Below are 23,062 nucleotides of genomic sequence, written 5' to 3'. Positions count from 1 at the left end.
GTACAGGCTTTCTTAGGACTTTAAGATCAAGTGATTTTAAGATATGCATGACTTTTCTTCTTTCTTCACCACATCAGTGATTTTTGGTTTCATTACCACTGTCACATTTCAAGCTTTTATTGACCACCGTCATGGTTTGTGCCATATCTGTGTTGCACTTGTAATATTTATTTAATATTTTTCTTTAAAACAACTTTAAATGGATTTTGGTTTTTTAAATTTAATTTTGTCCTAAACAATGGTCTCTGTTAAATCATATGTTTGCACTGCTCACTACATACTTTAATATTTGTGAGAAAAGATATTTATTGAGATAAAGAGTATTCATCATCTAAAATGTTTATGTGTAAGATTGTCAGGAGGGTGATGGTGATTGATAAAAGGGTAATACAGAGACGGGAAAGGATACAGGTTTCTTTAATGGAAGTAGAGAGTTGAAGATCTTAACCAAATGAGAATGGCTCTATAAAGCAGGAGGCCCAGCAGAATTTGTCCCATTGGCAGGACAAGCTTCCCCGGCCTCCAGTTCTCATAAAGGTGCCCTGTTGCCAATGATGATGCCATCTGGGAACTGGATCCCATCAGGTTCAACCATTCTCACGTTGTTGACGGTGCTGGGGTCCTCTGGGTTCCTCCCTATTTTAATGGTGACCTTGCCTGCCCAGCAGGTGTGAGTAACTGCTCACAACCTCAGCATATTCCTCAGTATTTATGGCAAGATTGGATGACTTGTGGATCAGCTTCTTCTCTTGTGTGCCATCTTTCTAACAGTGTTCAAGCCTGCTTGAAGTCTGCTCCTCCAGGTATGCATAGCTCTACACTCTGGTAGACCTTGAACTAGATCAATAAAAAGTAACTAGAAGGTTTGTACACACCCACAGAAAGAAGGGATCCTTAAATGATGAAAAGTAGCATACCTATTTTGTCAAAATAGCATATAGTCTTCAAATAAATGACATTTTTTCCCCTTTAGACATTTTTTATTCTAGTCATTGTTTTTGAAGTGTCAGTGCTACACATCTTGGATTCAGTCATTTATATGTGAGCCAAAGTTTGCTTTAGTATGGAGAGATCTCTTTTCAGAATTAGGAAATTTCTGGAAATGTAATTTCAGGAAGAAAAGGAAACTGCTAAGTCATTGGAAATTATCCTTAGGTGTATTAGATCCCATCTCCTTTCCCCTATTCAAGGACATGACTTCGGCATTACCCCCTCTCTCACAATATCATTGTTTTTCTCGTTAGTGTGCAAATAATATATAACTTCATGTAAAAAAAAAGTCCTTGACCTTATATTCCTCCTTCAGCTGCAACCTCATTTCTTTTCTCCCCTTATAGCAAAATTCATCAGAAGAATTGTCCATATTTAATGCCTCCAGCCGTTTTTCTTCCCTCCTCTCTTTATCTAATTGAGGTCCCATTCTCTCTGAACCCAGTCCAATGGGGCTTTCATCTTTACTACTCCATTGGAAGAGTTCTTATCAAAGTTACCAATGAGTTTCACCTTAGTTGGCTTCTAGGAAATCCCTCTACTGATTTTCCTGCTGCTTCACTCTTCCCTCCTCCCCCTCACTGCTCACTGCAGTTCCTTCTTATCTCCCTGATCTTTCGTCACTGGAGTACCACAGGGTGGCGTTTATCTGGTCCCACCACTTGAGCTTTCGTCTGTATGTGGATGATCCCTCAATTTTTATCTCCTTTGTAGACCTCTTCCCTCAGCTCTAGTCTTAAATATGTAGTTGCCAACTTAATATCTCTACTTGGATGAATAGTAGGCATCCTATCCTCTAGTGTATCTAAAGTCGGACTCCAGAGCTCCCTTCCTAATCAGCTCTACTCACCCCATCTCTCCATCTCAGTCAATGGCAACTCCTTCGGGCCAGAATCTTTGGAGTCACCCTTGCTTCTTCTCTCATAATCTGCATTACATTTTCAGCAAAATCCTTTATTAATAAGGCATTAATTAAAATCCTTTATTGGCTTACCTTCAGAATCTCACCGCTTCTCATCACTTTCACATCCCTTCCCTATAGAAACTGAGATTATTGCAGTAGCCCCCTAACTAATGCCCCTCCTTCTGCCGGCACAGAAAACAGTAGTGCTTTTAAAATGTCAGACCCTGTGACTCTTCTGCTTGAAACCCTCTAAAGAATCCCACTCAGAGCAGAAGCCTTCCTGTGGCCTGAAAGACCCTGCAGATGGTCCCCACACTCTCTATCCGGCATCATCTCCTGCCACTGCTCGCTTGGGCTATACTAGCCTCCTACGTGTCTGTATCCCTCCAATAAAATGTAAGCTTCAAGAGTACAGACACTTGATTTATTGATTTTATCATTGCTGTATTTCCAGTGTCTGGATAGTGCTTTGATTGAGTGAATGGTTGAGCCATAGAAGGCATTTGGGTTCATTTTACAGCATAAAGTTCATCTCTTGAGGAAGGAAAGCAGGTAGTGTCAAGTGCGTATTTTGCCCATGTACAATATTGTGGCATACTAAACGGAGAAGAAACTAATATTACGGCCTGCACCTCCACCTGCTAATATGCCTTTTCCCTGCTTTCACCGCCCATGCTTTACATTGCCTTCTAGCTGTCTCTTCACGACCTAATCTCTTCTACCTATCCTAGCTTCATTTGTTTTCTTTCCTCATTCTAAGACCCACCCCATTTCTCAGAGTTTACCCTCCCTCTAACCCTCCCCCCACCCCTCACCACAGGTACATAAATGTAATTTAGCGTAACACTCTCCTCTTCAGCAAAAATAATTTCTCTGGAAATTCCCTGGTCATCACCATGATTTCCTTCTTCATTTAAAAATAGTTCCTGAAGTGCTGCTTTCTCTGTGGAACTTAAAATAGCTAAAATATTTTAATCTCTTTTGTCTAAAAGACGATTGCCCTCTTTCCATCTGCTCCCCTGGTCCAGTTTCTACACAGTGATCCAGTCTCACAAGGGATTCGTGGTAGGTGAACCCAGAGTTGAGGCTGCTCTCACAGGTGGGACAAAATTTGTCTTTAAAACCCATCACTTTTATGTCTGTCTCTGGAACTGATATATAGTAAGTTGGTAGGAATGATTATTTCTCCCTCTGGGGAATTGCTGAGTTCCAGTGATGGTTTCCCACGTATACAAATCAGTTGTGGATTTCCTCATCAAGCTGGACTATTTTGTCCTTAATCTTTGTTCAGGAATTAAGTATTAAATATTACTTATTAATTAGTAATTTTATTTACTTAGTCTATACCTATTTACCTCTAATAACTTTATTTATATGTATTTTATGTATATACTTGTTCATTATTCATCCCAGAGAGGATGGAGGAATAAGGGACAGAAGGGTGAAGAACACAGTGAGTGTTAAGATGAGCGTATGTGTACAAAGAGTGAACACATGTCAGTATGTCTGCATATTAGCTTGGGTAGACTAAAATGCTGCACAGGTAGCAGGCTCTGCAGAAGCCCCATCACTCTCCCCTGGGTTTCTATGTTTCCATCTCTATCTCTGGTTCTGTCTGTGTCTCCATCTCTGGAATACTTCTTGTTGAAACACTTGAGACTTGACCTGAGGGCTTTTTCTGACTACAGGTGCTCAGCAGCTTGTACTTGAAGCAGGCTGGAAATTCTGAGGAGTAAATGCCTCTGGATAGCCCTCAACCTTTGTCGATTAGGAGACAGTGGATAAATACCTAGCTTCCTCTTCCACTGCTGGGACCACCCTGAAGCCCCTTCTGCGTAGTCTTCCAGATGTCCCCAAAGGGGCAAATGCTCGTGAAGGTGCCCGCTATGGCTTCCTCTCCTTCCCTGTCCCCCTTTTCCGCTCCCCTACCAGTGCTTCCAGAGACCACCTCCCAATATGGACACCCCCTCAGATTCGTGTGTCAGGGTCTGCTTCTGGGTCACTCCAACCTAAATGGGTAGAAAATTGTTAATGTGAAGAGTGACCATAAGTGAGTGATCATAAGACAATTGGATTTGAAAGTAGAGTTTGGATTCCACTTATTAAATAGCAGATAGATTTTTTACATGATGGTCATGTTCATGTATTAATGCCTATATAATAAGTGTGTTTTTATTTACTTATGTCTGTATGCAGATGCTTTGGGACCATGACTGTCAAAGTAGAATATGAAAGCTGCTTGCTTACTTCATTGAATAGTTTTCTGGTACAACCTTGAAAAGATGCCTTGACTTGGAGTTTATGTGTGATAGGGTTTTAATTTGAAGCTGTTTTAATTGATTTCTTCCTTCCTTTATTCCTTTTGAATCCCTACTTTTTAAAATGCTAGAAGCATTTCATAGTAGTAAGTAACCTTTTAGCCTGGGAACAACTGCAATGAAGTGTTAACATTTTATAGATTAATTAGCATATAAAAAACTAGCAACAGCATTGCCATCTTCGGGGAATGTTATGGTCTACTTAAGTAAGATTTTCCTGTAACTGAAAGATTCTACTTGTGAAATGTGGCTGAGTATCCCAGAAAAGTTACTCAGAAGATAAAATTCCTTTTTTTAAAAAAAAATTAATTAATTAATTTTATTTTTGGCTGTGTTGGGTCTTCGTTTCTGTGCGAGGGCTTTCTCTAGTTGCGGGGAGTGGGGGCCACTCTTCATCGCGGTGCGCGGGCCTCTCACTGTCGCGGCCTCTCTTGTTGCGGAGCACAGGCTCCAGACGCGCAGCTCAGTAGTTGTGGCTCACGGGCTCAGTTTCTCTGCGGCATGTGGGATCCTCCCAGACCAGGGCTCGAACCCGTGTCCTCTGCATTGGCAGGCAGATTCTCAACCACTGCGCCACCAGGGAAGCCCAGAAGATAAAATCCTTTATGTGTTAACTATTTTTGGAAGGATTTTAACAACAATATATTATGCTCTTCTTGATAGAATACTATATCATTTAATGTCTAAACATCGTGGACCTTAGTTATTCTCTATGCCCCGTGAGCTGTTGGCATGTGTTGGACCATCTCATCTGTGCACTAAATTGCTCCAGGCCAGTGGGAGCAATTCATTGATAGTGTTTCATCTCCTTCCTTGCTATATCTTTTTCCTGCTGTCTCTTATCTACTTTAACCAGTCCCCACTGCTGCTTCTAATTTTCTGTGTTTTCTTAACTAGAGAAAAACTTCAGAATTTTGATGGGGAATCTGATAAGAGGTCTTCTTAAATTGCCCATTCTGTCATTCTGATACATTGGTGACAGTAGGATGGGCCTAGCCAGGAAAGGAGTCAAGCTATGCAAAAGGGACTTGGCAAATATCCTTTAAATAGTTTTGACAGGCAAGGTTATAATTTTTGAAGTCAGAGAGCTCATGGTGCTAGATAGTAGCTTTGAATTCTTACCTTAAGACAGAAGCTCTGTGGGGAAGGGTAGTCCTGGCTCATAGGTGATTTTGCCCAGAAGAAAATCAGATGCTGGCATAGAGATACGGTGTATCTTGCTTCTTATGGAGATTGTGTATTTTGACAAAATTGTCAGCTCTTTAAAGTAAGGGTACACAGTCTTTAGGCTTGAGCCTAGAAGGTGCCCTATACATATTTGTTGATTATATTGTGATAAGGGAAATCTGGGACAAACATCTTGGTAAGTTTCTCTTCAGTTTGAAACGATAGTTTTAAAACGTTTTAGTGTGTTATCGATTATTGACTCTTTTTGCTCAGGTGCTTTCCGATAATGTGTGCTGTAAACGCTTGGTAATGCTGTCACTAATTGGGTATCCTTTGTTGTTAAGGGAGTGGTTTCACAAAACACTTAATGTGCTGGTACTTTGTACCAGTTGTAAAATTGTAAATTAAAAAAAAGTTTGTGAATTTAAATTGTAACAATTATAGTTATAAAACATTACATTTATAGTAAATTCTTCACAGCTGGTGAGTCTGAAAATTAACTTCTATAACACATTCCTAAGGTGGGAAGTAGTAGCCCCCATCTAGATCCCCATCTGGTAAGTGCAAAGTGCACATCAATTTGTTGAATTCTCCAAGAAGTCTTGCTGGTAAGTAAAGTGATTTGATCTTAGCCCAGCATCTCCCAGGCTTATTTGACTATGGAATCTTTGTGTGTGTACCCTTAACTCCTGTGGGATAGTTTAAGAAATGCTCTTTTAGAGAACGCTGTGTACGCAGTCCGCACTTTGTCCTTTCTGATTCTCACAGATTTCGGTCACCCTACAAAGGAAAACTGTTTCTCTACTTATAACACTTCTGATACCAAATGTGTGGGTTTTCTACACCCAGCAGTTCTCCAGTTCTCTACAGACACCAACTGGGTATCCTACAGTTTAATTCAACTCTGACAGTAATAACCTGGAGTTAGTGTAGACCCCACAGGTTAAGGGCTCAGTCCAACAAATCTGCCCCCCTACTTCAGACACCAATTGCAAATGCTGGATTCCTGGGTTACATAAATTTCTGTCTGACTTGGCTACAAATTGGGGGTTTCCACGACCCCCTCTTTAGGTTTGATAGTTTGCTCTAGTGGCTCACAGAACCCAGGGAAGACTTTACTTGCTATTACCAGTTTATTAGGAAGGATATTATAAAGGTTATAAATGAAGAGCCAGATGAAGAGGTACATAGGGTGAGGTCCTGAAGGGTCCCACATGCGTCTGTCCCTTTGGAGTTTGGGATGCACCGCTATTCTGGCACGTGAATGCACTCACCAACACCAAAGGACTCTGAACCCCTTTGGGTAGAGTTCTTATGGAGGCGCCACTGTGTAGGCACGATTGATTAAAGCATTGACCATTGGTGATTAACTTAATTCCCAGCTTCTCTCCCCTTCTTGGAGGTTGGGGGGTGGGGCTGAAAGTTCTCACTCTCTAATCCTGGTTGGCTCCTCTGGTAAACTCAGCCATACTGAAGCTATCCAGGGACCCACCCAGAGCCACCGTATTAGCATAAACTCAGGTGTGGTTGAAAGGGGCTTGTTATGAATAACAAAAGACACTCCTCCGTCACTCGGGAACTTACCAGGGTTTTAGGTGCTCTTGCGCCAGGAGCCAGGGATGAAGACCAAATATATATTTCTCATTATATCGCTCTATCGCCATGGTTTAGTTAAATACTAGTCCGCCATGACACGATTCAAATTTTGATCATCATGATATAGTAACTGTGCAAATAAAGTATAGATTTTGCTGCTAGCCCTTCAGTATGCAGGTCAGCAAGTCAGTGTGTCCACAACAGCTGGGCATCTGTTCTTCAGCTCACACACAGACAGGAAAGGGTGTTGTTGTACTGCTTCCTTGTTTCCCATTCATAAACGTGACGTACTACAGAGCTGGGTAATCACAAGAGGGAAGTGGTCAATAAAGATGAAAGTCCAGCAAAGAACAAACAGTGATGTTTCTGGAAGTGAAATTTAAATTGAGCATAAATGAAATAATAAAATGAGTAACTGATGGTAGGAATGTTGACACTGCCACCATTTGAGAGATTCTTGATATGCAGCCAGGAGCACTTAGTGAAGGCAACCTTAAGAGCATAATGGTTTAAATTACAGTGTACTAAGTAAATGTTTTAGGAATTTTTCATTTCTCCATACATTATAACCAACAGTAAGAGAGTTTTAAATGTTTTAACAAACATTATTGAAGCTCAGGGGACAACTGTAATTTTCCCATTGATTACGAAGATAGCTTTGCATAGTTTCAACTTGCATAATTATTTTTATGCTCCCACACTACCATGCAAAGCAAGGACTACCTGTATTTTTCTTGTATTTGCCAATCATTTGTCATCTGACCTCTAGTGGAAATAAAGAAGAATTACAAAGTGAACCTTGAGGAACCTATAATGATGTTATCTTCTGAATGGATCTAATAGGTAAAAACCCCTACGTATTACACACTTAACACTTTGCCCTTACTGTATGTTTTGAAATAGGATGGTCCAGTGTTTGCTGTTGACCTTTTCTGGACAACTCAGCACTACCCGTTTTGCTTTTTTTTTTTTTTTTTTTTTTTTGCGGTACGTGGGCCTCTTCTGTTGCGGAGCACAGGCTCCGGACGCGCAGGCTCAGCGGCCATGGCTCATGAGCCCAGCCGCTCCACGGCATGTGGGATCTTCCCGGACCGGGGCACGAACCCGTGTCCGCTGCATCAGCAGGCAGACTCTCAACCACTACGCCACCAGGGAAGCCCCTACCCGTTTTGCTTTTGATGGGTACTTCTGATTTGTAATTTTGTTGAAGTTCTTTGAAATCTTCATGTAGGGATGTTTGTTAAGGATTATGTCAGGCTTTCCATGATCCAAACCTCTACTCTTAACTCATCCTTCATTGAGAATGAAGAAGCCTGCTAAGGGTGTTAAGTAGTCCCCCTTAGAAACCTTAGTTTTTGTCCCAACAGAAAGTTCTCTAAGATGAATCCTTTCTCTTGGCTTCACTCAGAATGTAGTCTCTCCCCTTAGGTTTGGGCACTGAAGACTGTTTACAAGAGGAGAAAGGTTATTAGGCAACTAGATCGGCTTGAGTTGACTCCTGTCCTTTGTAGTTGACTCATCACTAAGTGTCCTCAATATAGAAGTTTATGACTTCCTGTTGTCTTTTATCCCAGGGTGTGATCTCTTAACCATGCATATATTAAATCTTCTGTAGGTGTCATTAGACCCTGGAAAATATAGCTTTCCTTGCCATGCTCACAATGGGAATTAAAACGGTCAGCTGGGTTGAAATGAAAATACATGATGGCTATTGGTTTATCTTTTAAAAAATCTATTTCTACTTATCTATTTAATCTATATATTCTTTTAGTAGATACCCTACTTGGAAAATCAAGCTAACATAAGGACACTTAGAAGCTACAAGAAAGGAGAACAGAATAAATGGGCATAATATATAAATCTGTAATGAACAGAGATCTTTTTTGCACAATGGGATTATATACCTGCAACTAAACTTGAACATTCAGGAATAATGTATCCTTTTACATTGGCAAAAAGTATGGATATTTTAGGGGCTTCCCTGGTGGCACAGTAGTTTGAGAGTCCGCCTGCCGATGCAGGGGACATGGGTTCGTGCCCCGGTCCGGGAAGATCCCACATGCCGCGAAGCGGCTGCGCCGCTGAGCCTGCGCGTTCAGAGCCTGTGCCCCGCAACGGGAGAGGCCACAACAGTAAGAGGCCCGCGTACCGCAAAAAAAAAAAATGGATATTTCAAACTGAGATCTCGAAAGAAAAAGTCACCCATTATTTATTTTTTCCTCCTCACGTCCATTTTCTACCCCTTTATATTTGCAAAATTCATATTTAATTTTGGGTATAATAGGGTATTTACAGCCAGGATAGTAGCCCAAACTAATGCCTCCCTAATGTGCTTGGAATTTCTGCTTTCCGTCTGTAAATATTCTGTGAGCGGGGACTTACCTGGTGGTGCAGTGGTTAAGAATCTGCCTGCCAATACAGGGGACACGGGTTCGAGCCCTTGTCCGGGAAGATCCCACATGCCGCGGAGCGGCTGGGCCCGTGAGCCATGGCCGCTGAGCCTGCGCTCTAGAGCCCACGAGCCACAACCACTGAGCCCACGCGCCTACAGCTCGTGCTCCACAGGAGAAGCCACAACAATGAAAAGGACATGCACCACAATGAAGAGTAGCCCCCGCTCACCGCAACTAGAGAAAGCTCGCGCACAGCAACGAAGACCCAACACAGCCAAAAAAAAAAAAAAAAAAGAAGGCGGTAATGTACATAATGATGGCACAGTTTTTAATTCCTTCCTTTATTAACTTAACATTTCCAAGCAAACGTTTATGTGATTGCTACTGTTTATCCTTTATCATCATGGCAAGATTTTTCTCCCCTAAGATGATTTACAAAGTTCTTATTAAATTCTCACATAATATTCATTTTGGGTTGGCATTTATTTGCTGTTTCACTGCTTATAAGTAGAAATGTAGTCCGTCTTCATGAAACAGCAGATGTGCTGGGCACCACTTGCACTATAGCGTTCCTTAGTCACTGTTGGCATACTTCAGGCATAGCCGCACCGGCAGAAAGTAGATTCCTAAAGAGGAGTAAGAGAGTATTAGTTTGAGAGATTGAAGAGCTAGTGGAACGACCACAAGGTGGTGAAAAGCAAATCTACTTAGCTTTTTGGATATTTCAGAAATTTAAAGCAGCTTTTCTTTCTTTAGGGCATCCTAGTAGAAATTATTACCTTCCTGAGATAATAGTTTGTTTATGCTTATTTGTAAAGATACTTTAATCCATTTACCATTTACATTGCCTACCCTGTGTACTCAGGTGTCAGATAGACAGTGACAAGAACAAGCATGTTTTCTGTGCTCTAGAGGCAAGTAGTATAATGTTCAGCATGTAAATTATATTTGATGTATATGTTTCACACATTCATCTTGGCACAAATTTTATTAGAAGCATGTCAACAGGATTTTCAGCTTTTTTAAGGGGTACATTTTGTATCAGTGAGCTTACCTCTTGGTTCTTCAGTCCCTCTTATTTTCCTTTCATGTTCTTTGTTCATTTCCTTTTTATATTGTCGTCCTCCCTCACCCTTATTAACATAGATGTTCTGAGTCAGCTGGTTGGAAATAATTCAGGAAGCCCTAGGACAGTTGGAAGCATGAGCTGGCTATTAGAGGTAGAAAAACTCTAATTTTCTGAGATTATTATGAACCAAAGGAATTTGGTTCAGAGTATGCACTTCATTCAAAATCCTTATTAAATATAGTTAAGCATATTATATGCCAGTAAATAGCTTTAATGTGTCAAAAAATAAAATCTTCAATGCTATACCCAACTTGTAAAGAAAAGCACTTAATTTTTTGAAAAGAGTTTTACATGTCAGCAAGAGAATAACAGAAGTTGGGTTTTTTTTTTATTAAACCACAGGTTTAATAAAAAACTACCAGGTTGATTGTCAGTGAAAATATTTCATATGTGCAAATTATAAATTTTTGCTTTAGCTGATAATTGATAATAGAGTATCTTAGGGTTAAAACACTGCATAAAATGCAATTTAAAAGTGGAAATGCCTGTTGGCATCCTAGTACTTCTAGCAGGAATATCAACCTATTAAGCTAATACCGGTTAGCAAAGTAAGATTTTTGGACCACCAAAACAATTGTTCTGCAGTTTCAATTCTGAACGTTTTATGTTTGTTAACTTAATTAATTTTCTTAACTTTGAGGGAGATACTGTCATTATCTCCATCCTTTCAGATGAGACCAAAAACAGACAGAGAAAGTTACCCAAAGGCACATATAGGTAGTAGCCCAGGATTTTAACATAGGTAGACTGACTCCAGAGAACTCAACCATCAAAAAGGAATTAAAAATTGAAAAGGAATTCTCTTCTTTTTCCCTTAAAGAATGGCCATTTGAGTGTCTAATTGTGTTCTGAAGAGGCATCACTGAAGAAAAAAATATTAAGCCTAGTCATAAAGCCAGATTTCCTGCGTGGGCTCCAACCTCATAGGTAATAAGCCCAGAGCTGTATAAGCTATGATTGGTACCTAATAGAAGCATAATAATATTAATGGTTACTGTTCATTACTTAATAATATTTACTCTACTATTTCTTACTATATGCTAAGCCATATGCTTTATAAATTTACATACATTGTCCTTTTTAATCCTAGGAGAACTCCTGCTCAGAGGAATTAAGGAAGTTGCTCAAAGTCAAAACTACTGGAGCTAGAAATCAAACCAAGTCTTTCTTTTTTTTTTTTTTAATTTATTTATTTTACTTACCTATTTTTGGCTGCATTGGGTCTTTGTTGCTGCACGCGGGCTTTCTGTAGTTGCGGCGAGCGGGGGCTACTCTTCATTGCGGTGCGTGGACTTCTCATTGCGGTGGCTTCTCTTGTTGCGGAGCACAGGCTCCAGGCACATGGGCTTCAGTAGTTGTGGCACGCGGGCTCAGTAGTTGTAGTTTGCGGGCTCTAGAGCACAGGCTCAATAGTTGTGGCACACGGGCTTAGTTGCTCCGTGGCATGTGGGATCTTCCTGGACCAGGGCTCGAACCTGTGTCCCCTGCATTGGCAGGCGGATTCCTAACCACTGACTGCACCACCAGGGAAGTCCCCAAACCAAAAATCTATGCATCCCACTGGAGCCAGTTGACACCTGTTTTTCTGGTGGCGTGAAACTAGACTGGGCAGTCCTTGCCTGACTTACAGTTGTCCCAAGGCCTCAGCTGACCCCAGAGTTATGATATGAAAGGCAATATGAAGAGCAGGTTATAAACCACCCTCTATATTCCTGGTGTTAATGCATCTCAAAGGCCACTCCGCATCCTCTTTGATGGTATTAGTGTGAGGCTTTGAGGGTTGCACAATGGATGACTCAGTCCTCTATGAAGAAGTCATAAAAATCGCCTTTGGGTAGAAAGATGAACTTTTGAAACACAGGCGAAAACTTGCACTGAAGCACAATTTTAAATGAATGAATTTCATTGCTACATCCTACTACCATCTAAGGAAAGATGAGAAATCTACTAATTCATACATTGAAAGATCTTTCCCTTTTTTGCCAACTGTGTTGCCTTTAGTTCCCATACCAAATTCTTAAAAAATTCAAGCAGAACACTTTTTTTTTTTTAAGCTGCTTATAACTTTACCACAACGGGTCAATTTTAAAATAAGTTTTCAGCACAGTTAATAATCAACAGAAATTTACTGGGATCATCATGTTGAGAGGGCACTGTAAGTGGTCCTGAGAGAAGTCTTGAGCTCAACTCAGGAAATAGGGTGTGTAAAATAGCTCAATATTAGACATCAGTGAGTGGAAATGTGTGTGAATAAAATGTTGCAGGACTTTATATGGGGTGATCCAGTGATGTTTCACCAAGGAGGAGGAATTTGTGTTGAGCTTTGAAGCCTAGGTAGTGTAAGGTTCCTTGGTGTGGAATGGGGAGAACATTTGAAGCAAGAGGAATATCTAATGAAGTCCACTGGCAGGCAGATCTTAAAGAATTTGGCCACCTACTCTTCTAACACCAAGAGGAGGGAATATAAATGGGAGCATTATCCAAGCGGAAAAAAGAGAATGTTTGGCAGATCCCAGGGAATTCTGGTTAGTCATTAATTCAATTCTGTTCTCGTTAAGTGTCAAAAAAAAAAAAAAAAAGAAGCCAGCTAAGCAACAATTTCAGAAGATTAAGACAATAGAAAGTGCTAAAGTTGTCACTGTCACACTCACCAAATGGCAAGGAGGCTGTTCTTCTATAGATGGAAGCTATTCAGAAAAGGTCAGATTGTCACCCCTATAGGAAACGCCCCCCCCCACATATACACACACACACTCCCAATGGTCTAATAAACATTGAACATTTTGCCATTAGGAAAAAATGGAACGATTTGTATATGAAGGAAAGTTTTATAAGAGAACTAAATGGAGTGAGAGACTAAAGGGGATTTGAAAGTTATTCTTAGAAAGTTTGCTTTCAGAGTTCTGCATTTTATGTGTCCTACTGCATTTGCTCTTAACATATCTGTTAAAGCTACAGTGACTCTAGAATTCTTTTAACGGGGGCTGAGGGATGGGAGAAGTTATCCCTCCCTTTGAGAGAGAAACTGAAATGTATGTAGTAGTTCCTTTTAGTGCCGTCCAAAGATCTGAAATAACCTTCTTGGTCTAGGGGCATTTAATTTTTATGTTTAATTTGATTTTTAAAATTATATTTTAATATAAAGGATTAATGATTAATATAAAGGATTGTTTTTAAGATTTACTGATTTATCAGATGTACTGTTTTTTATTAATTTACCAAATTTACCATTAAGTTCTGAAAAATTTTGATAAATGTAAGCTATAAATGTTTTGCCAGTTGATTAGAAATGGTCAAAACCTGAAGATATCACTGACATTTTAGTAAAAGAGAGTATAGAGGGTGAGTGTGGAAGTGAAGAGCAGAAGCTGGAGAGAGGAACCGTGGGTCTTTGAGGATCATTAGCCAAGTTTTGCTGAAGTGTCCTTAATTAATTGGAATGTCCCTGTCTTCTCTTTCTTCCCTAAGCTTTATGGGAATCACCCTTATATATGTATCTTAGATATTCATACGTTAGTTCATGATGTATGCTGGTTTAGGTTTTCCAGGATATATCCAACAATTTTTTCTCAATAATTCTTTTGGTGTAACCATCACTTTTTAAGCATAAGGAATGTGGCCATAGTCAAGGTATGACGAGACAAACCACGAGTTTCTAGAAGTGTCAAGTTGGCTTCTGTGGTCTTGAGTTTCTGTTCTGGTCGGAGTAGCACCAAAATCAGGGAAGTGTGGTTTGGAATTGTTTCACTGAATGTAGAGATACCTTCTCACTTACCTCCAGTGACCCTTTTCTTTGCTCCATTTTAGCAACCTGCTGTAATTACACTTGTACCTTATCACTGTCATAGACTACACTACTTCAGAAACTTTAAATTCTGAACATCCCACTCTTTGAGCATCATCTCTGCCTCTTACAGATCGGTTGTTCAAGGCTTTCCACTGAGTCAGTGCTGAGAACATATTGAGACCCCCTAAGACCATCTCACCATCTTTCACTACCTTTTTCTGTATTCATGCCCCTTTTGTCCAGTTTCGCTTTCATGGTTCATCATTATATTATCTCCCTGGTAAATATCCTCAACTCCCTTTCTAGTCTTTGCCTGCAAAACCCCAACTCTCGATGGACCCAAGCTCCTCCTCTGGGCCTGCACCACATGGTTGAACATTGCTAAGAAAACGAACACAATCACACAGCTGTGCAGAGATGATTTCACTTGGAATTCATTATCACAGAGCTCAGTGCTACCTAGCAGTGTTACTGTTTCTTGGTCTTCATTCCTCAGATCAACTATTTTGTATTTCCTTTCCTCACACTGCTCTACCACTTTCCAGACTCGGCTGATTATCTCGCACTAAACTAAGCTGAGAAAACAGAAGCCTTCAGATTGTAGTGGTGACATCCAATTCATCTATTTTTCTTTTGTCCCTCGTGCTTTTGGTGCTGGATCTAAGAAACCATTTTCTGATTCAAGGCCATGAAGATTTACTCCTATGCTTTATTTGAGAAGTTTTATAATTTTAGGTCTTACATTTACATATATGATCCATTTGAGTTAATTTTTATATATGGTGTGTGGTGGGGGTCCAACTGCATTCTTTTGCATGTATTTGTCTCAGTACTGTTGTTGAAAAGACTATTCCCTATTGGATGATCTTGGCACCCCTTGTTGAAAATCAGTTGATCCTAAATGGTAAGGGTTTATTTCTGGACTCTCAATTCTGTTCCATTGATCTGTATATCAGTACCATACTGTCTTGATTACTGTAGCTTTGTAAGTAAGTTTTGAAATTGGGAAGTGTGAATACACTATCCAATGATTGGACCCAGTAGGTTGTACATAAATAAGTAAAAAATTTTGCATAAGGTTTATTTTATTGGATTGGAAATTGATAGTTTTTCAGTTAAAAAAACTTTCTAAACAGTTAGCATATTCACCTTTGCTTTCTGTGGAAATAAATGAAGTATATCTAAATTGGACAGATAAAACCAAAGAAATTTCCGTTCTATAGAAATAAATTGCAAGTACTTGATTCAGTTACACGGATTGAATATTCAAATGGAAATATGTTATTTTTGACAACTGGTTTTGACTTTTTTTTTTTTTTTTTTTTTGTCTTGATGGCATCATACTCTACTCAGACTCCCAAAGACTTTATGGAAGCAATTGTACTGGAGTCCTCAAATGAGAACAGGTTTATTTTGGGGTATCCACAGATCTTTAAGATACATTGTTTTTGATATTTTGCTTCAGTTGTTAGATTAATTCAAGGTTTTTGTTTGCTTAATCTTTTTATATTATTGTAGATAGAATTTTATCCTTAAAAGTATTTTAATGTGAAAGAACACAGAAAAGTGTCTAAAACATAAATATATAACTTAATGAATGATTATAAAACATATACCCTTGTAATAACAACCACCCAGGATCCAGACACCTTCCCGCAATCCTTTCCAGATCACAACTCCCTAGAGGAATCTGTGATCCTACTGTTACGATCTATCTCTGCTTTTCTTTATAGTTTAATCCCTAAACACTGTACTTCAGCTTTGCCTGGCTTTAAACTTTATGAATAAATAGAATACATTGTATATATTCTTGTCTTTTTTTTTTAACATAATATTGACATTCATATAATTCATTCAGTTATTGCATGGGTCTATAGTTCTTTCATTTTTATTATGCAGAATTCCATTGTGAGAATATACTGTAGTTTATACATTTTACTGTTAATGGACTATTAGAAATAATGATTCTGTAACCTTTCCTGTATAGTGTCCTTGTGCACACGTGCATGAGTTTCTCTAAGGTACATGTACCTAAAAGAGGAATCGCTTGGTCATAGAATATAGGATTCTTCAGTTCTTTTACAAAATTGTTTTCCATAATGGCTGTGCCAAATTTACTCCAGCCAGTGGTATATGAGTTTCCATTGCTCCACATCATCTTCAACATTTGGTTATCAGTAGACTTTTTAGTTTTAGTCAATATGGTGAGCATATTGTGGTTTTAGTTTGCATTCCTCCAGTTATTTATGAGGTTACGTATATTTTCATGTGTGTATCAGTCACTTGTATTTCCTTTTATTGTGTGCCTAGTTACATCTTTTGTTCATTTTTTTTTTACTGGGTTCTTTCTTTCCTTCTTTCTTTCCTCCTTTCCTTTCCCTCCCCTCCCCTCCTCTCCCCTCCCCTCCCCTCTTCTCCCCTCCCCTTCCCTCCCCTCCCCCCTTCTCCCCTCCCCTTTCCTATTGATTTGTAGGAGTTTATTATACTGTGGGTATAATTCCTTTGGTGGTTATCTCTATTGTAAAGTCTTCTCCCACTCTGGCTTATCCTTTCATTCTTTATAGTTTAATGAACTATATATTTTAGTATAATTAAAGTTACCAGTTTTTCCCCTTATGGATAGTACATTTTATGTTTTGATTAAGACAACACTTCCTACCACAAAGTCATAAAGATATTTTGATTTTATGTTATACAACCTTTGTAGTTTTCCTCTTACGTGTGTTTTCATGTGTGTTTCTAATCTATTTTGGAATAAATTTTTATGTTGTGAGATAGGTGTCTAATTTCATTTTTTCCCCATACAGATACATAAATGGTGTCTCAGGACCTCCTACAGAAAAGTCTGTCCTTGCTGTACAAGTGTCCACATATGCCTGGGTCTGTTTGGGGGCTCTTGCATCAGTTTTGTATTACCTTCATTCCTACAACTTTAAAATATGTCTTGATACCTGGTAGAGAGTTTGCTTTTTTCTTTCCCCCCGCCCCCCCCAAGAATGCCTTGTGTATCCTTGGCTCTTTATGTTTCCATATCAGTTTTACAATCAGCCTGTCAAGTTCTACAGATTTTGACTGGGATTAGATTGAATCTATAAATCAATTTGAGGAGAATTAATATCTTTACATATTACACTTCAAATCCATGATCATGATGTATATCTCCATTTATTTAGGTCTTCTTTAAAGTCTCTTAATAATGTGTTATAATTCTCCTTAAAGGGGTCTTTGCATAGTTTTTGTTAAATTCCAGCATACTTGACATTTTTTCTGCAGTTGTGCATGGTGTTTTATTTCATTTTTTAGCTTTATAATGTTGGTATATGGATGTACAATTACTTTTTATGTGCTGGTATTGTATCTTGCCACCTTTCTTTTTATTGATTTTTGTAATTTATCCACAGATTCATTTTCTACATGTGTAACCACAGCATTTGCAGTAGCAGCTTTGCTTTTGCTTTTCCAATCTCTATACCTTTTAGTTCTTTTTCTTATTTTACTGCACCAGGATAAGTTTCATTAGATGTGGTAGCATCAGGCATTCTTGTCTTGCTCTTATCTCAAAGAGACTGCTCTCATGTTATTTGCATAGTTTTATAAGTACCCTTTACCAGATTTTGGAAGTATCCTTGTAGTCTTAATTTTCTAAGGGGTTTTGTTTGCTTTTTAATCATAAATAAATGTTGAATTTTATCAAATACTTGTCCTGCTTCTTTTTAAATGGTCATATGGTTTTTTATTTTAATCTGTTAATGTAGCAAACTTCATAGATTAAATTTTTTAGTGTTAAAACCACCTTGCATTCCAGAGATAGACCAAACTTGCTATTTGCATCTTTGCTCATAAATGAGAGTGACTTATAATTTTCCTTTCTTGTATCATCCTTTCCAAGTTTTAGTATCAAGGTCATGCTATCATAAAATGAGTTAGAAAGTAAGTCTTTTTTTCCTACTTGCTGGTGCAAATTTTATATAATATTGGAATTATTTATTCCTTTAATATTTGCTAGAACTTGCTTGTGAGGCCATCTGGGCCTGGGATTTTTTTTTTTTTTTTTGGAGGGGGGGATAATTTTTAATATAAGTAACAATTTTAGGACTATTCAAATATTTTTTTTCTTTGTGACCCAGGTTTGCCTGACTTATCTATATTTTTTAATCTTTTAGCATAAAATTGTTCATAATACCCTCTTTTGCATTTAGCATGTATAGAATCTATAGTTTTCTCTCTCTTTTCATTCCTACCATTGTTTACTTATGTTTTATCTCATTTTTCTTGAGCTTTCTAGAGGTTTACAAGTCTTTTCAAGGAATCGGTTTTTGGCTTCAGTGCTCTATTGTATGTTTGTTTTCCGCGTCATCAGTTCTGTTCTTTTGGTTTTCCTTCTGTCTGTATTTTTAAGGTTTATTTTGCCATTCTTTCTGTAACTTTTTTGAGGTAGATGTTTATTAATTCATTAATTTTAGCCTTTATTATGATTCATCTTTTGACTCAGGTTATTTAGAATATTATTTCTTAATTTCTAAACACATGAAGATTTTCTAGTTAACTTTTTGTCATTGCTTTCTATCTTGAACTGTGGCCAGAGAATTTCTGATTTCAGACCTTCAAATTTGATTGTGGCCCAGTGTATGATCACTTGTTATGAATGGTCCATGTGTGCTTCAGAAGAAATGTGTGTTCTATGGATGTTGGGTGTAGGATTCTATAAATGTTCTTTAGGCCATATTTTTTTAATCCTGCAGTTCAAATCTTGTATATTTCATAGATTTTTGTTTTACCTGTTTATTCTATCAGATACTGAGAGAATTGTCAAAATCTCCACTACTGTTTTGTCCTCCTGGTGAATTGAAATTTTTGTCATTATGAAGTGAACATGTTTATCTCATATTTTTTGCTTTAGATTCTGTGTTGCTTAATATAGCTGTACTTTCTTTTGATCACTATTTTTGTGGTATTTATTTGCCCATCCTATTACTTTCAGTCTTAATGTATCCTTGTTTTATGTCTCTTATAACCAGCAACTTGTATTGTTTAAGTCCAGCCATATAATCTGTCTTTTAACTTAAGCATTTAGTCCATTTGCATACAATATAATTACTGATATATTTGAATTTATACCTTATTTTAGTCTTTTTGGTTTTTTTTCTCTTTTTCCTCCCCTCCTCTTTTTGATCACCCTCTGCCCCCAACTAGTTTGGGAGCTATGCTCTCTGTTTCTGTTCTTTTAGTTGTCTCCCAAGAAATTATAATAGGGGTCCTCAACTCATTATTATTGAAGTCTAACAGTAATCATTACCTTCTCTTTCCTTCTCGTATAAGTGCCTCGGGACCCTGTAACTCCATTTGTCCTCTCCTGACTCAAATGCTGCTATTGTCATGTGTTTTAGCTCTTTGTATATATATTTAAACCTCACATGACATTATTTGTTTTATGTAGTCAGTGTTTGTATAAGTTTACCCACATATTTATTACTCTACTTTTCTTAGCTTTTCCATTTTTTCTTGCATCCCAGACCTCTCTGTGATCATCTTCCTTCTGCCAGAAGTACATCTGTTGGCATTTTCTTTACTGTTGATTGGCTGGAGGTGAACTCTCAGTTTTTGGTTGTACAATTACTTACCCCCCCCCCCCCGAAACACATTTTAACTGAATGTTGAATGCTTGGTCAATATTTTAGGTTAGCAGATATTTTCTTTAAGCACATGTAAGATATTCTAATGTGTTCCAGTTTCCATTATTGCTTTGAGAAGTCTCTCATCCTTGCAAGTAATCTGTGCTTTTTTCTTCTTATGGCTTTGAAATTTTCTGACTTTGTTTTTCTGCAGTTTTACTATGATGTGATTAGATGTAGACTTTTTATTCATCCTGCTTGGGATATGTTGGGTTTCTTAAATCTGGAGATCAGTGTCTTTCATTATTTCTGCAAATTTTTAACTGTTAGCTCATAATATTGCTTCTACCCCTATTCTCTCTTTACCTTCTGAGGCTGTGGTTAAATGTATGTTATACATTTTTTCATTTTATCCTTCATGGTTCTTACAGTCTTGTTTGTATTTCCCACCATCTTATTCTCTCTGCTACATTCTGAATGATAAGCCTGTCATCCATTTCACTAATTTTCTCTTCCACTGTTACACCTGTCAACTGATGCCCCAAAATTCTGTGTTAGGTCTGCTTTGGTTCTTTTTCAAGTCCTAGTTGTGGTTGTGTTTTTGTTCTGAAACTTTTTGGGAGTCCAAACATGTATAAATTTTTACCCTAATAAGTTACTTGGGAAGTGAGCAAAGCTGCTGTGGTCTTTCGTTGGTGAACTACTCCTGTTTTCAAGATGTCACTATGTAGTTTTATCAGTTCTTAGGTGGTCCCCTTAAACTTTATTTTTATTTAAGTGCTGCTGCTGTATACTCCATGATATGGAGTATTCCAGATACAGTGCCTCAAACTAATTTAACTGGTTAATTAGGGATATGAGACCTAAAGCAGAACTGTTAAGACTCAGTGCTCTCACCATGTCAGTGATGTTACCCAAATTTACTAATCACCTCTGCTGATGACAGTCATATTTTAAAGTTAAGTGGTGTTTTAGTCTGCTCAGGGAGGAGAGAAGGAGAGGAAGAGAGAAGAGAGGAGAGAGAGAGGGTATGTGAGCTCTGTGGTGTCTCTTCATGTAGGGACACTAATCCTATTGGATTAAGGCTCCAATCCTTAGGACCTCATTTAACCTTAATTACTTCCTTCTTAGAGGCCCTATCTACAAATACAGTCACACAGGAGTGTACAGCTTCAGCATGTGAATTTTGGAGGGACACAAACATTTAGTCCATAACAGGTAGTATTTACATAATGGTTTGAGGGTTTTATGGTTTATAATTATGTTACTTCTGCTGTCTCTACTGCTGCTAGTAGTGAATCACTTCCCACATATTCAACCCCACAATTATTCAGCAAGTATGTAAGGAAGAGAATTAAATTTATTCTTGCATGTGTTTCTGTACTTTACAAAGTTTATTGGTGAGGTTGTACATTTCTCAGCTAAATTCTAACCAATCTGTTATAGTTAAGTGAAAATCTTCACCTTATTTACACATTGGCTTTATTTTTCTTTATCTTAGCTGTGTTGGAGTAGAAGAACATCATGCTGTTGACATTGACCTATATCACTGTCCCAACTGTGCAGTTCTACATGGTTCCTCCTTGAGTAAGTACTAGAAGCTTAAATAAAAATTGAACTTTAGAACTTAATATGTACATGACAATACTTTAATGATACTCTGACTAGTTATATTATACCCACCAAGAACTATAAGGAAGATTTTTCTGAAGATGTTGAGAATACAGTTTTTCTTTGAATTATTAAATAACTTATTTAACAAGTCAAAACATTAAGTGAAAAAAATACTATCCTTCTTAATTGCCAGTGCAAAGCCCCCAAACTCAAATACATATTTTCAAAGCTTTCAATTTGCGAAGTGCAATAAAGTAAAATTTTTCTGATTCTGGCTGTTTTTATCTCTATAAATTACAAAAAAAAAGAATGGTAACTAGACTTATCGTAGTGATCATTCTGAAGTGTATAGAAATATTGAATCAGTATGTTGTGTGCTAGGAACTAACACAGTGTTGTTGGTCATTTATGTTTCAAAGACAAATAAACAGACTCATAGAAAACGAGGTCAGATTTATGGTTACCAGAAGCAGGGATGGGGGAGAGGATTTGATGAAGATGGTCAAAAGGTACAAACTTCCAGTTATAAGATAAATAAGTACTAGGGATGTACAACATGTTAAATACGATTAACACTGCTGTATGTTCTTTATGAAAGTTGTTAAGAAAGTGGCTCCTAAGAGTTCTCATCACAGGAAAAAATTTTTTTTTCCTATTTCACTTATTGTATCTACACGAAATGATGGATGTTCACTAAACTTACTGTGGTCATCATTTCATGATGTGTGTCAGTCAGATCGTTATGCTGTATAACTTAAACTTATTCAGGGCTGTATGTCAATTATATCTCAGTAAAACTGGAAGAAGAAGAAAAAATCTTCCAGTACTATTTGCGACAGTGAACAGTATAGGATAAGACTTGAATGCACACACGTGCATTATACTTCTAGGAGAAAATTAGGGCACCGATATGCTAAAGTACTACTCCTGTTGTCCGAATTAGGTCATGCTGTTGCGTATGGCCTAGAGTCCTGCCCAGCTATCCTCTGTGATGGAAGCAACTTCCCCACAGTCCCCGTCCCACGGAAGGCAGAGGCCAGACCAAGTCTTTGCCTGCACTCTTCTTGAGGCGTGAGGGCATGGGCAGGGAAGCTCACGTGTCCTCTGGAGTACACCAACAACACATACAAAACGATATTATTGTTAGCCTTTTACAGATGCTTTAGAGGAATAGATGGGAATATTAATTGTTGTACAAATATGAGAGTAGAGATTTTAAAGACTTTGGATTGTAACTATTTCTTTTCTTAAAAATTTAGACTGCATGCTAGCTTTTTTGTGTTCATAAAATTAAAGAGAAAAACTGTAGACTTAGTCATTTTAGAACTGAGCTTTTCCCGAACATACCTTGATACACGCTTGGGTCAGATGTAGGTAGCCTATACAACCTCTTTATTTTGAATGCAGCCTTTTTCCTAATATTTTTTTAAAATAGAAATTTTGTCCTGAGGTTATGGGCAAGTGATCTTTTCAAAAGAGACTTAGGAGCAACTGACTGCTTATCTGTTTTGTTAGAAATATTAATAATTTATCAGTTTCTTTCTAAGAGATC

The 23,062-nt window shown here is 38.1% G+C and overlaps 1 protein-coding gene across 1 annotated transcript in view; it reads left to right on the top strand.

The window, feature by feature from the left end:
* The window catches only part of KDM7A (lysine demethylase 7A), a 75,682-nt gene that overhangs the window by 13,664 nt on the left and 38,956 nt on the right, over window positions 1–23,062 (top strand). Inside the window, exon 2 of the mRNA XM_060020994.1 lies at window positions 21,398–21,483. Coding sequence (XP_059876977.1) covers window positions 21,398–21,483 — 86 coding nt within the window. The remainder of the gene's footprint in view (window positions 1–21,397; window positions 21,484–23,062) is intronic.

The sequence above is a fragment of the Delphinus delphis genome, chromosome 9 (genome assembly GCF_949987515.2).
Source record: "Delphinus delphis chromosome 9, mDelDel1.2, whole genome shotgun sequence".
In the NCBI taxonomy this organism is placed as follows: domain Eukaryota; kingdom Metazoa; phylum Chordata; class Mammalia; order Artiodactyla; family Delphinidae; genus Delphinus; species Delphinus delphis.
The sequence above is the reverse complement of the archived record's forward strand: the minus strand, read 5'-3'. Positions and strand labels throughout refer to the sequence as shown.